The sequence below is a fragment of the Mobula birostris genome, chromosome 5 (genome assembly GCF_030028105.1).
Source record: "Mobula birostris isolate sMobBir1 chromosome 5, sMobBir1.hap1, whole genome shotgun sequence".
NCBI lineage: Eukaryota > Metazoa > Chordata > Chondrichthyes > Myliobatiformes > Myliobatidae > Mobula > Mobula birostris.
In genome coordinates this window covers 117,196,734-117,212,787 of record NC_092374.1, presented here as the reverse complement: position 1 = coordinate 117,212,787, position 16,054 = coordinate 117,196,734, and the positions used below count along the sequence as shown (strand labels likewise).

The 16,054-nt window shown below is 41.4% G+C and overlaps 1 protein-coding gene across 1 annotated transcript in view; it reads left to right on the top strand.

Annotated features, from left to right (window-relative positions):
- Positions 1-16,054, top strand: part of LOC140197951 (low-density lipoprotein receptor-related protein 1-like) — a 2,495,129-nt gene that overhangs the window by 2,411,684 nt on the left and 67,391 nt on the right. Inside the window, exon 79 of the mRNA XM_072258609.1 lies at positions 12,137-12,243. Coding sequence (XP_072114710.1) covers positions 12,137-12,243 — 107 coding nt within the window. The remainder of the gene's footprint in view (positions 1-12,136; positions 12,244-16,054) is intronic.

The window sequence follows — 16,054 nt, the reverse complement described above, 5'->3', positions numbered from 1 at the left end:
AATACATAGAGATAAATACTAGAAATCTGAAATAAGGCAGAAACTACTGAAAAAGGATTAAGCTGCTTCTGAAAAAGAATGGGTAATTAATTTTTGAGTGTTTTTATTTTAGTATTTGGTGGTTATGATGACAGTTTTGCCACAATTCATCTGTGGTGAAAGATCAGCCTCTGAAATCCAATGTCTGAATCATGGAGTAGGCCATGTTTTGGGAAGGGAAATCTTGTAACTATGAAACTTGATATAGGCTCTACAGCCTTGATAAAGTTTCAAGAATCGTGCTCAAAATCTTGGCATGTTGCTATTGTCAGGGATTGAGAGTGTGAGCCCTGTTCCAAACCATTTTCACACACTATCCTTAGAACGATTTCAGCCACTGGAATCTGATCTTTAGGTTCACTGTAAATGGAAAGCTCATCCTATCTTTCCCTGCTTCAATTCCCCACACAAGATCTGTTTTTGAATGTAATAGTCAAACATTTTTATGCTTACAGTAGTATTTCCTCTATGCTGTGTGTGTTAGGATCAGAGATAACTGGTGAAGTGTCTTTGGAATGGGATGCAATTTCGAACAAGACCTCAGCCTTTCCTGGTTAGCCCAGTTTATATACAATAATGTCTCTACCTAAAGTAATGGATCTGCCTCTACCATCTCTAATATACCTGCCTCTACCATCTGTAATTTACCAGCCTCTACCATCTCTAATGTACCTGTCTTTACCATCTCTAATGTACCTGCCTCTACCATCTCTACTGTACTTGCCTCTACTCATGGTAGTGCTTTCCATCCACTTATCACCTTCTGTGTAAGAAAATACCACCAATTGCATCTCGCCTATACATTAATCCAATTATCTTAAACGTATGTTCTCTCATTTTAACTATTGCCACCATGGAATAAAAGGCACTAGCAGTCCACTCTATCTATGCCTCTTATACCCCTCTGTCAAGTCTCCTCTCATCCTCCTTCACTCCAAAGAGAATAGCCCTAGTTTGCTCAACCTTTTCTTATAAGACATGATATCTAATCCAGAAGCATCCTGCTAAATCTCCACTGCACCGTGTCTAAAACTTCCACATCATTCCTATAATAAGGCAACCAGAACTGAACAAAATACCCCTCATGGTTCTTGAACTGAGTCTTCGATTAATGAAGGCTAGCACACCCCAAGCCTTCATATTCACCCTATCAACTTGGTGTGGCAATTTTAAGGGACCTAAGGACTTGGCCTCCAGATCCCCCTGTTGCTCCACATTGCTAAGAACCTGCCATTAACATTGAAACTGCCTTCAATTTCAACTTTCTACATTGTACCAGATGAAACTGCATCTGCCACTTCTCAACCTAGCTCTACATCTCGTCAATGTCTTATTGTAACTTACAACATTAACCATATAACCACATAACAATTACAGCATGGAAACAGGCCATCGCGGCCCTTCTAGTCCTTGCCAAACTCTTACTCTCATCTAGTCCCACCGACCTGCACTCAGCCCATAACCCTCCATTCCTTTCCTGTCCATATAGCTGTCCAATTTAACTTTAAACGACAACATCGAACTTGCCTCAACCACTTATGCTGGAAGCTCGCTCCACACAGCTACCATCCTCTGAGTAAAGAAGTTTCCCTTCATGTTACCCTAAACTTTTGCCCTTTAACTCACAACTCATGTCCTTTTGTTTGAATCTCCCCCACTCTCAATGGAAAAAGCCTATCCACGTCAACTCTATCTATCCCCCTCATAATTTTAAGTACCTCTATCAAGTCCCCCCTCAACCTTCTACGCTCCAAGGAATAAAGACCCAACTTGTTCACCCTTTCTCTGTAACTTAGGTGATGAAACCCAGGTAACGTTCTAGTAAATCTTCTCTGTACTCTCTCTATTTTGTTGACATCCTTCCTATAATTCGGTGACCAAAACTGTACACAATACTCCAAACTTAGCCTCACCAACGCCTTGTACAATTTCAACATTACATCCCAACTCCTATACTCCATGCTCTGATTTATAAAGGCCAGCATACCAAAAGTTTTCTTCACCACCCTATCCACATGCGATTCCTCCTTCAGAAAACTATGCACCATTATTCCTAGATCCCTCTGTTCTACTGCATTCTTCCATGCCCTACCATTTACCATGTATGTCCTATTTTGATTAGTCCTACCAAAATGTAGCACCTCACACTTATCAGCATTAAACTCCATCTGCCATCTTTCAGCCCACTCTTCTAATTGGCCTAAATCTCTCTGCAAGCTTTGAAAATCTACTTCTTTATCCACAACTCCACCTATCTTAGTATCATCTGCATACTTACTCATCCAACTTACCACCCCATCATCCAGATCATTAATATATATGACAAATAACATTGGACCCAGTACAGATCCCTGAGGCACACCGCTATGCACTGGCCTCCAATCTGACAAACACTTATCCACCACTACTCTCTGGCATCTCCCATCCAGCCACTGCTGAATCCATTTTACTACTTCAATATTAATAACTAACAATTGAACCTTCCTAACTAACCTTCTGTGTGGGACCTTGTCAAAGGCCTTACTGAAGTCCATATAGACAACATCCACTGCTTTACCCTGGTTAATATTCCTAGTAACCTCTTCAAAAAATTCAATAAGATTTGTCAAGCATGACCTTCCACACACAAATCCATGTTGACTGTTCCTAATCAGACCCTGTCTATCCAGATAATTATATATACCATCTCTAAGAGTACTTTCCATCAATTTACCCACTACTGACATCAAACTCACAGGCCAATAATTGCTAGGTTTACTCTTAGAACCCTTTTTAAACAATGGAACAACATGAGCAATACGCCAATCCTCCAGCACCATCCCCGTTACTAATGACATTTGAAATATTTCTGTCTGTGCCCCTGCTATTTCCACACTAACTTCCGTCAAGGTCCAAGGGAATATCCTGTCTGGACCCAGAGACTTATCCACTTTTATATTCTTTAAAAGCTCCAGTACTTCGTCTTCTTTAAACATTAAGTTTCCATAACTTCCCTACCTGTTTCCCTTATCTTACACAATTCAATATCCTTCTCCTTTGTGAATACCAAACAAAAGAAATCGTTCAGAATCTCCCACGTCTCTTTTGGCTCCACACATAGCTGTCCACTCTGATTCTCTAAGGGACCAATTTTATCCCTCACTATCCTTTTGCTATTAATATAACGGTAGAAACCCTTGGGATTCATTTTTGCCTTACTTGCCAAAGCATCCTCGTATCTTCTTTTAGCTTTTCTAATTTCTTTCTTAAGATTCTTTTTACATTCTTTATATTCCTCGAGCACCTCATTTACTCCATGCTGCCTATATTTATTGATGATAACTCTCTTTTTCCAAACCAAGTTTCCAATATCCCTTGAAAACCATGGCTCTCTCAAACTTTTAACCTTTCCTTTCAACCTAACAGGAACATAAAGATTTTGTACTCTCAAAATTTCACCTTTAAATGACCTCAATTTCTCTGTTACCTTCTTCACATAAAACAAATTGTCCCAATCCACTCCTTCTAAATCCTTTCGCATCTCCTCAAAGTTAGCCTTTCTCCAATCAAAAATCTCAATCCTAGGTCCAGACTTATCCTCCTCCATAATTATATTGAAACTAATAGCATTGTGATCACTGGACCCAAAGTGCTCCCCAACATTAACCTCCATCACCTGACCTATTTCATTCCCTAATAGGAGATCCAACACTGCCCCTTCTCTCATTTATTCTATGTTTATTCATTGCCCCTTTTATGTATTGCTGCAAAAAAACTATCCTGCACACATTTTACAAACTCCAAACCATCCAGCCCTTTTACAGTCTGGGCTTCCCAGTCTATGTGTGGAAAATTAAAATCTCTCACAATCACAACTTTGTGCTTACTACATATATCTGCTATCTCCTTACAAATTTGCTCCTCCAATTCTCGTTCCCCATTTGGTAGTCTATAATACACCCCCATAAGAGTTACTACACCTTTCCCATTCCTCAATTCCACCCAAATAGCCTCCCTAAATGAACCCTCTAATCTATCCTTCCAGAGCACCGCTGTAACATTTTCTCTGACAAGCAATGCAACACCTCCCCCTCTTGTCCTTCCGATTCTACCACACCTGAAGCAATTAAATCCAGGAATATTTAGTTGCCAATCACACTCCTCCTGTAACCATGTTTCACTAATAGCTACAACATCATACAAACGTTTGTACTTCCAGGTATCAATCTATGCTTTAAGCTCATCCACCTTTCTTATAATGCTCCTAGCATTAAAATAAATGCACTTAAGAAACCTCTTACTCTCTGTTTATCAGCAATGGTGCAAACAAACTTTACTAATTTCTCTTTCTTCCTTCTTCCCTACATCTGTTCCTACACTCTGTTTCTCCTTCCCCCTCGAATCTAGTCTAAATCCACTGGAGCCTCTCTAGCAAACCTACCTGCAAGAATATTTGTCCCCCTCCAGTTCAGATGTAGACCGTCCCACCAGAACGGGTCCCACTTTCCCTGGAAAACTGCCCAATTATTTATAAATCTGAAGCCCTCCCTCCTGCACCATGTCTTTTGCCGCGTGTTGATCTGTGCTATCTTACTATTTCTAAACCCGCCTGCACATGGCACTGGTAGCAATCCTGAGATTGATATCCTGGAAGTCCTGTCCTTTAACTTTGAGCCTAACTCCCTAAACTCACCTTTCAGGACCTTCTCACTCTTCCTACCCATGACATTGGTCCCTATATGGACCATGACATCCGGCTGCTAGCCACCCCCGCCGAGAATTCTGAGAATTCGATCCGAGATATCGTGGACCTTGGCACCAGGGAGGCAACAGACCATCCAGGATTCTCAATCTCTTCCACAGAACCTCTTACCTGTCCACCTAACTATCAAATCCCCTATCACTACTGCTCTCCTCTTTCCCCTCCTTCCCTTCTGAGTTGAGGGTCCCATCTCGGTGCCAGAGACGCAACCACTGCAACTTGTCCCTAGTAGGTCGTCCCCATCAACAGTATGCAAAACGATGTACTTATTATTGATGGGAATGGCCACAGGGGTGCTCTGTTCATTCTGTCTATTCCCCTTCCCTCTCCTGACAGTTACCCAGCTACCTGTCTCCTGACTCTTAGGGATGACTAACTCCCTGTAACTCATCTCTATTTCTGCCTCTGCCTCCCGAATGATCCGAAGTTCATCCAGCTCCAGTTTCAGTTCCCCAACTCGGTTTGTCAGGAGCTGCAGCTGGATGAACCTTTCGCAGGTGTAGTCATCAGGGACAATTGTGCTCACCCTGATTTCCCACATCCTGCAAACAGAGCACTCACCTGCCCTAACTGCTACCTCCATTACCTACTCTTAAGGTAATTAGATTTATTAAAGGAACTTACCTGGCCTTACCTCACTTGGAGTGAAGCTCTTCCACAGCCTCTGCTCGCCGAAGCCTCAGGAGCCAAAGCTTTCCTATTCTGTCTCCCACTACTCCCACAGCCTCTATGTTATCCACAACGTCATCATCTTTTGTAATCTGCAAATTTCCTAACCCATCCTCTGCTTCCTCATCATTTATAAAAAATAATAAAGTGCACAAATCCCTGAACAGATCCCTGTGGAACACCAATATTCATGGATCTCCAAGCAGAATGTGTTGTATCTACCACCATCCTTTGCCTTCTGTGGGTACACCAATTGTGAATTCATGCAAACAAGTTTCCTTGGATCTCATGCTTCCTGACTTTCTGAATGAGCCTACTATGGGAATTTTGTCAAATATTGTACTAAAACGCATATGCATCACATCCACTGCTCTACCTTTGTCAATTTGTTTTGTCACTTCCTCAAAAAAGTCACCTTGGCTCATGAGTCATTAACTGTCCCACACAAAGCATGCAGACTATCCCTAATCAGAGCATGCTTCTCCAAATGCTTCTAAATCCCATCTCTAAGAACCATTTCCATTAATTTCCCCACATCTGATATAATCCTCACTCATGTATAATTCCCTGGAATATCTATACTACCTATCTTGAACAAAGGAAAAACATTTTCCTTCCTCCAATCTTCCGGTACTACTCCTGTGGCCAGTGAAGATGCAAAGATCAACACCAATGGTACAGCAATCTCTTGCTTCCCATTGTAGTTACAGCCAAGAGTATAGGATATACCTAAGTTATAGGATCTATCCTAATGTTTATCAAAAGTTCCAACAATCCTCTTTCTTAATGTCGACATGTTCCATATTAGCCTGTTCTATAACAATCTCACTTTTGTCAGGGTCCCTCTCACTGGTGAATACAAAGCAAAGTATTAATTAAAGGCCTCTCCTACCTCCTCCAATTGCAGCCATATGTTTCCCCTCTTATCACATATCAGTCTTACCCTCACTCTAGTCATCCTCCTGTTCTTCACAAATGTGTAGGATGCCTCAGGGTTTTCCATAATCCTTCCCACCAAGATCATCTCATATTCCAACTGGCTCTCCTAAATCCCTTCTTAATCTTCATCATAATGTTTCTTATACCCTGTCACTCTTAAGATGCCTGTCATATCTTTGCTTCCTAAACCATAAGTGTGCTTCTTTCTTCCTCTTGACTAAATGTTCCACTTAGCTTGTCAACTATGTTTTGTTTTACTATACTAGCCTTTCTCTGCCTCAACAGAACAAACCTATCCCCATAATTCCATGCAAATTTTTCCAAAATGAGCTCCACATTTCCATCGTCTGTTTCCCTGAGAAAATCTATTCCCAATTTATGCTTGAAGATCCTCCCCCAACTGAATACTTTACCACTGGATCTGCTCCTATCCATGTCCAAAGTTGTGATAAAAGGTAGGGAGTTGTGGTCTCGGTCTCTGATCTGTCACCTGACCAGTTTCATTGACTAGTACAAAATCCAGGAAGGTCTTTCCTCTTATCGACTTGTCCACATTTTGTGTCAAAAGTCCTCCCTGGATTCACCAGGAAAATTCTGCCCTATCTAAACCTCATGTACGAAGGAAATGTCAATCAATATTAGGGAAGTTGAAATCACCCATGATAACAATCATTTTATTTTTGCACCTTTCCTAATTAGCTTAATAATCTGGTCGTTGGTGTCCCAATGGCTATTGGGAGTCTTATAAAATGCTCGCAACAGACGGATTGCTCCCTTCCTGTTGCTGACTTCTGTCTACACTGGGTCAGTTGACAATTTCTCTATGATGACCTCTCTTTCTGCAGCTATGATGCTATCCCTGATTAGCAATGCACTCCCACATCTCTTACATCCCTCTCCATTCCTTTTGAAACATCTGAACACGAGCACATCCAAAAGCCCTTCCTGCCCTTGTGGCAGTGAATCATAATCAGGTTTAATATCACTGGCATATGTCATGAAAATCATTGTTTTGTGGCAACAGTGCATGGCAATACATATTTTAACAACTATAAATTACATAAGAAATATATAGAAAAACTTAAATTATGTAAGTAATGTAAAGAGAGAGCAAAAAAATAGTGAGGCCGTGCTCATGGGTTCACTGTCCATTCAGACCTCTGATAGAAGGGTGTAAGAAGCTGTTCCTGAAATGTTGAGTGTGTGTCTTCAGACGACCTGTGATGGTAGCAATGAGAAGAGGGCATGTCCGAGGTAATGGGGGTCTTTAGTGATGGATGCTGCCTTCTTGAAGCATTACCTTTTGAAGATGCCCTGATGCTGGGGAGGCTAGTGCTGGCTGAGATTACAACTTCTTGAAACTTTTTCCAATCCTGTGCAGTAGCCCCTCCATACCAGACAATGACACAATCAGGAAGAATACTCTCCATGGAACAAGTGTAGAAATTTGGGAGAGTATTTGTTGACATACCAATTCTCCTCAAACTCCTAATCAATATAGCCACTTTCTTTATTTTGTTTAATTTGTTGCACCCAGGTTAGATCTTCAGAGAAGTTGACACCCAGGAACTTGAAATTGATCACCCTATTCACTGCTGCTTCCATGATGAGGACTGGTGCATGTTCCCTCGATTTCTCCTTCCTGAAGTCCAGAATCAATCCCTTGATCTTACTGATGTTGAGTGCAAGTTTGTTTTGCAACATCACTCAACCAGCTGATCTATCTTGCCCCTGTTCGCTTCCTTGTCACCGTCTGAAATTCTGCCGAAGTTCTATCATCGGCAGATTTATAGATGCCACTTGAGCTATAGAGACAGTGGAACACTGGGCTAAGCACACATCCTTGAGGTGCACCAGTGTTGATTATCAGTGAGAAGATGTTATTTCCAATCTGCACTGACTATGGTCTCCTGGTGAGGTCATCAAGGAACTAGTTGCTAAGGGAGATACACAGGCCCAGGTTTTGGAGTTTGTTGATTAGAACTGAGGGTATGATTGTGCTGAACGCTGAGCTGTAATCAATAAAACAGCATCCTGATATAGGTAAACATGAGGAAATCTGCAGATGCTGGAATTTCAAACAACACACATAAAAGTTGCTGGTGAACGCAGCAGGCCAGTCAGCATCTCTAGGAAGAGGTACAGTCGACGTTTCGGGCTGAGAGCCTTCGTCAGGACTAACTGAAAGAAGAGCTAGTAAGAGATTTGAAAGTGGGAGGGGGAGGGGGAGATCCAAAATGATAAGAGAAGACAGGAGGGGGAGGGATGGAGCCAAGAGCTGGACAGGTGATTGGTAAAAGGGATATGAGAGGATCATGGGACAGAAGGCCTAGGGAGAAAGAAAGGGGGGGATGCCCAGAGGATGGGCAAGAGGTATAGTGAGAGGGACGGAGGGAGAAAAAGGAGAGACAGAAAAAGAATGTGTGTATATAAATAAATAAATAACGGATAGGGTACAACATATAATTCTCTGTAACTTCTGCCACCTCCAATGGGATCTCACCACTAAGCACATCTTTCCGTCCCCCCAACCCGCTTTCCGCAGTGATTGCTCCCTACGCGACTCCCTTGTCCATTCTTCCCCCACCATCCCTCCCCACTGATCTCCCTCCTGGCACTTATCCTTGTAAGTGGAACAAGTGCTACACATGCCCTTACACTTCCTCCCTCACTACTGTTCAGGGCCCCGGACAGTCCTTCCAGGTGAGGCGACACTTCACCTGTGAGTCGGCTGGGCTGATATACTGCGTCCGGTGCTCCCCATGAGGCCTTCTATATATTGGCGAGACCCGACGCAAACTGGGAGATTGTTTTGCTGAACACCTACACTCTGTCCGCCAGAGAAAGCAGAATCTCCCAGTGGCCACACATTTTAATTCCACGTCCCATTCTCATTCTGATATGTCTATCCACGGCCTCCTCTACTGTAAAGACGAAGCCACACTCAGGTTGGAGAAACACCACCTTATATTCCATCTGGGTAGCCTCTAACCTGATAGCATGAATATAGACTTCTTAAACTTCCGTTAATGCCCCACCTCCCCCTCGTACCCCATCCGTTATTTATTTATTTATTTGTATACACACGTTCTTTTTCCCTCTCTCCTTTTTCTCCCTCTGTCCCTCTCACTATATCCCTTGCCCACTCTCTGGACTTCCCCCTCCTTCCTTTCTTTCTCCCTAGGCCTCCCGTCCCATGATCCTCTCATATCCCTTTTGCCAATCAACTCTCCAGCTCTTGGCTCCATCCCTCCCCCTCCTGTCTTCTCTTATCATTTTGGATCTCCCCCTCCCCCTCCTATTTTCAAATCTCTTACTAGCTCTTCTTTCAGTTAGTCCTGACGAGGGGTCTCGGCCTGAAACGTCGACTCTACCTCTTCCTAGAGATGCTGCCTGGCCTGCTGCATTCACCAGCAACTTTTATATATGTTTCCTGATATAGGTATTACTATTGTCCACATGATCCAAGGCCCAGTGGAGAGCCACTGAGATTGCATCCACTGTAGACTTCAGTGGCGATAAGCAAATTGCAGTGGGTCCAGGTCCTTGCTTAGACAGGAGATGATTCTGACCATGACCAACCTCTCAAAGCCCATTCATCACAGTAGATGTGGGTACAACTGGACAATAGTCATTTCGGAAGTTCACCCTGCTCCTATTGGACAGCAATGATGCATATATCAGGATGCTCTTTATTGACTACATCTCAGCATTCAACACTATCATCCCCTCAAAACTAATCAATAAGCTCCAAAACCTTGGCCTCAGTAACATCTTGTACAATTGAATCTTCGATTTCCTTAAGTTTATATTGGCAACAAATCTCCCCCATGTTCTTCATCAGCACAGGTGCACCACAAAGCTGTGCTCTACTGCCTTTACATTTATGACTGTGTGGCTAAGCACAGCCATATGCCATATTCAAGTTTGCTGACCACACCACTGCCATGGGTCAAATAAAAGGTGATGAATCAGCATATAGACTGGAAATATGACTGAGTATTGTCATAACAACAACCTCTTACTGAATGTCAGCAAGACCAAGGAGCTGAATATTGACTTTGGGGAATGGAAACCAGAGGTCCATGAGCCAGTCCTCATTGGGAGATCAGAGGTGGAGAAGGTCATCATCTTTAAATTCCTCTGTGTTATTATTCCAGAGGACCTATCCTGGGCCCAATATGGAAATACAATTACGAAGAATATATAAGCGGGGAGTATATTGACTGGCTGTATTACAGCCTGGTATGGAGACAGCAATGCCCTTGAATAGAAAATTCCACAAAAATGACTAGGTATTTCTCAGTCCATCATCCGTAAAGTCCCTCACCACCACTGAGAATGTCTACATGGAGCACTGTGGCAGGAAAGCAGCATCCATCATCAGGGCCCCCACCACAGAGGACATGCTCCCTTTTGCTGCTTCCATCAGGAAGGATGTACAGGAGCCTCAGGGCTCACACCAGGTATAGGAACAATTATTACCCATCAACCATCTTGCTCTTGAACCAAAGGGCATAACTTCACTCAACTTCACTTCCCTATCATTGACCTATTCCCACAATCTATGGACTCACTTCCAAGGACTGTTCATTTTATGTTCTTGATAGTTATTGCCTACTAATTTATTATTATTATTTCTTTCTTTTTGTATTTGCGCAGTTTTGTTGTCTTTTCCGCACTGGCTGAATGTCCAAGTTGGTGCGACCTTTCATTGATTCTGCTATGGTTATTATTCTATGGATTTATTAAATATGCCCACAAGACAATGAATCTCAAGGTTGTATATGGTGACAGACAGTATGTGTACTTTGATAATAAATTTACTTTTAAACTCTGAAGTAATAGAGAGCTAGCATTTTTAATCTCTGTTCATACAACAAATATACCAACCTAGACACCAGTCTGCCGAATCTGCTCTGCACTCCCCTGTCACAAATAAGTCTAGAGGCCAAAATTATACACAAAATTTCATCTGTAGTTTTACAAAGGCCCTATGTGATTATGGCAAGACATCTGTCACTCAATTACTCCTGCAATAAATCCAACATCTAATTTGCATCCCTCATTCATGTTGTTTTATCCAGTGAGCAAGCATCAATCTACCTGATTATTTCAAATGCTGAATCAGTTGCTATATTTTTGTGGCAATAACTACTTTTATTCCATTGAAAGGTTGTTTATTATAGGCCTACATGTTGACATTGAACAATCAAGCAATGTCAGACCAGAGCTTCACCTAAAATTCCACTTAGGTATAGTCAGGAAGGACTACACTTTCAGCACAAGGCTTATAATTTAAATAACAAAAGTTTCAAATGTTTCAATTCAGAGCTCAGCAATTCTCTGCAATTTCTGACAGCTCTGAAGCCTTTATTTAATTATTCGGATGTTCAGGATTGGGAATCCATGTATGAAAGGACAATTACAACCCTGTCAGTTCAAGATATTTAGTCAGAATTAAAATTGCATATCGAACAAATCACCATAAATAGCTGTATTCAGTTGGAACATTATTAATGACAGAGTTTGGGATTGCAACTAAAGGGAATTTTGGCACCTAAATAAACAACTAACTATTTTTGCTTGAAAAGCTGTCAACATTCTCCAAACTGTAGCTAACAATAGCACAATGTTTGCTCTGTACTTTAATTTTGAAGTATTTCCAGTTGAAGAGAGTTTTTATCTAAAGGGGACAGTATTCCTATTTACTTTAACAATCTTGTCTCATATTTGTAATGATTATAGAATGATGTATTGGACAGACTACGGTAAACAACCCAAGATAGAGCAGTCAGCCATGGATGGGACTTTGCGAAGAATTCTCATACATAAGGACTTGCAATGGCCTACAGGTAGTGTAAATCATAGAGTGCAATCCATAGTGAAACAGCATTATTTTATACGTGGTGACATAACTTTTAATGTGCTTGTGAATCAAAATGGTCAGGTTCCATTCGGCTGGTGGAATCAGCAAATGCCAGATAAATTGTTATGAACTTAATGGGTCTGCAGTTGCATCATAACAGGAAAAGGTGAATCACTACCAGGTTTATTATATTCACAACATATGATGTGAAATTTGTTGTTTTGAAGCAGCAGTACAGTAAAATACAAAGAATGCTATAAGTTACAATAAAATATTGAAAAGTAAATACATATTGCAAAATAGTCAGCAACATGCAAAAAATACTGCAGGAACTCAGTAGGTCAGGCAGCATCTCTGAAAATAAATAAATAATGTTTTGGGCGGAAGGGGAAGACACCAGAATAAAAAGGTGAGGGGAGGGAAAGGAGAATCACAAAAGCCAGAAGATGATAGCAAAAGCCAGGTGGGTAGGAAAAGTAAAGGGCCGGAGAAGAAGGAATCTGATAGGAGAGGAGAGTGGACCATCAGAGAAAAGGAAGGAGGAGAACCAGAGGGCAGGTGAGAAGAGGTAAGAGGCCAGAGAGGGGAAGCGATAAAGAGGAGATGGGAGAGACTTCTTTTTTAACTGGAAGGAGAAATTGATATTCATGCCATCAGTTTGGCATGTACAATACAGAAATGGAAAGATGGGAAGTGAAGTTGCACCTAAAGAAAATGAATGTGCATCTTCATGCTCCTGTATTTCTTCCCTGATGGTTGTAATGAGAAGAGGACACATTCCAAATCGTGAGAGTTCTTAATGATGGATGACGCCTTCTTGAGGCGCTGCATTTTGAAGATGCCCTCAATGGTGGTGAGGTAAGGGCCTGTGATGGAGCTGGTTGAGATCTCAACAATCTGCAGCTTTTTCTGTTTGCTTTCAACCATAAGACCATAAGATGTAGGAACAGAATTAAGCCATTTGACCCATCGAGTCTGTGCTGCCATTTCATCATCACCTTGTGGTGTGCTTTGAGCTGTCAATGTTATACACCTACCAAAGTTTAAGGACTAAAAAAAGTCGTAACAACTAATTTGGGTAGAGTTGCTCAACATTTATCAAAAACCAAGTAACACACCTGAATTAATTATTCCTAACAATGCTACCAAGAATAAGATCATAAGATATAGGTGCAGAATTAGGCCCATTAAGTCTGTTCCACCATTTCATTGTGGTTGATCCATTTCCTTCTCAGTGCTAATCTCCTGCCTTCCCCCTGTATCCCTTCATGCCCTGACCAATCTAAAATCTATCAACTTCTGCCTTAAATATACCTAAGGACTGGCCCTCCACAGCTGCCTGTGGCAATGAACTCCACAAATTCATCACTCTCTGGCTAAAGAAATTCCTCCTCATCTCCATTCTAAAAGTATGCCCTCTATTCTGAGGATGTGTCCTCTAGTCATAGGCTCTCCCACCATAGGAAACATCTGCTCCACATCCACTCTATCAAGGCCTTTCACCACTCGATAGGTTTCAATTAGATCACCCCTCATTCTTCTGAATTCTAGTGAATACAAGCACTCTTTGTATGACAAACCATTTAATTCTGGAATAATTTCGGTGAACCTCCTTTGAATCTTCTCCAGTTTCCGCACATCCTTTCCGTAATAAGGGCCCCTAACCCGCTCACAATGCTTGAAATGGGGCCTCACCAGTGCTTTATAAAGCCTCAACATTACATCCATGCATTTATATTCTAGTCCTCTTGAAATGAATGATAACATCGTATTTTCCTTCCTCATCACAGACTCATCCTGCTAATTAGGGAATCCTGCACAGGGACTCCCAAGACTCTTTTCTCCTCAGTTTTTTGTATTTTCTCTCCATTTAGAAAATAGTCAACCCTTTCATTTCTTCCACCAAATTGCATGGCCATACAATTCCCAACAACATGTTCCATTTGCCACTTATTTGGCCAGATTTCCTATAAGCCTAAGTTCTTCTGTCAGCTCTCTACTTCCTGAAAACTACCTGCTCCTCCACCTACCTTTGTATCGTCTGCAAACTTTACAACAAAGCCACCAATTCTGTCATCCAAATCATTGACATATCATGTAAAAGTAATTGGTCTCAACAAGTACCCTTATAGAACACCACTAGTCACTGGTAGCCAACCAGAAAAGGCTCCCTTTATTCCCACTCTTTGCCTCATGCCAATCAGCCACTGCTCTATCCATGCTAGAATCTTTCCTGTAATACCATAGATTCATAACTTGTAAAGCAGCCTCATTTGTGGCACCTTGTCAAAGGCCTTCTGAAAATCTAAATATACAACATCAATCGATTCTCCTCTATCTATCCTAGTATTATTTCCTCAAAGAGTTCCAACAGATTCATCAGGCAAAATTCTCCCTTGAGGAAACCATACTCTTTTATCAAGTACCTCCAAGTACCCCGGAACTACATCTTTAACAATCGACCCCAACATCTTCCAAACCTCTGAGGTCAGACTAACTGGCCTATAATTTCCTTTCATCTGCCAATCTCCCTTTTGAAAAGTGAGTGACATTTGCAATTTTCTGGTCCTCTGGAACCATTCCAGAATCTACTGATTCTTGAAAGATCATTGCTAATGTCTCGACAATATCTTCAGCCACTTATTTCAGAACTCTGGAGTGTACACTATCTGGTCTAGGTGACTTATCTACCTTCAGGCCTTTAGGTTTCCTAAGAACCTTGGTTCTAGTAATGGTAACCACACCTGGAACTTCCACTAAATTGTAACTGTCTTCCACAGTGAAGACTGATGCAAAATATTTATTCAGTTCACTTGCTATTTTGTTGTCCTCCATTACTACCTCTCCAGTCTTGTTTTCCAGTGGTCTGATATCCACTCTTGCCTCTCTTTTACATTTTATGTATCTAAAGAAAATTTTGGTATCCTCTTTAATATTTTTGTATTCCATCTTTACGTTCTTAATGACTTTTTAGTTGTCTTCTGTTGGTTTTTAAAAGCTTCCCAATCTTCTAACTTCCCACTAATTTTTGCTCTATTATATGCCCTCTCTTTGGCTTTTATGTTGGCTTTGACCTCACTTGCTCGCCACAGTTGTGTCATCCTGCCTTTAGAATACTTTTTCCTCTTTGGGATATAAATTCTGTGCCTTCTGAATTGCTTCCAAAAATTCCAGCCATTGCTTCTCTGCCATCATCCCTGCCAGTGTGCTTTCTTAGTCAGTTCTGGACAGCTCCTCTCTCATGCCTCTGGAATTCTCTTCACTCCATTGTAATATTGATACATCTGACTTTACCTTCTCCTTCTCAAATTTCAAGGTGAACTTGATCATATTATGATCATTTCCCCTAAGGTTTCTTCTACCTTAAGCACTCTAATCAATTGATTTCATCACACAACACCCAATCCAGAATTGCTGATCTCCCAGTAGGTTCAACCATGAGCTGCTCTTAAAAAGCCATCTCGTATGCATTCTATGCACTCCCTGTCTTGGGAGCTAGCACCAACCATATTTTCCCAATCTACCTGCATATTGAAATCCCACATGACTATTGTAGTATTGCCCTTTTGCCATTAATTTTCTGTCTCCGAATGTAATTTGTAGACCACATTCTTACTACTGTACACAGCTCCCATCAGCGCTTTTTTTTACCCTTTCATTCCTTAGCTCTATCCACAATGCTTCAAACACCTTCCAACTCTATGTCACCTCTTACAAATGATTTGATTTAATGCCAATCTGTAACTGAGCTACAAGTTCATCTACCTTATTCCATATACTGCACACATTCGAATATA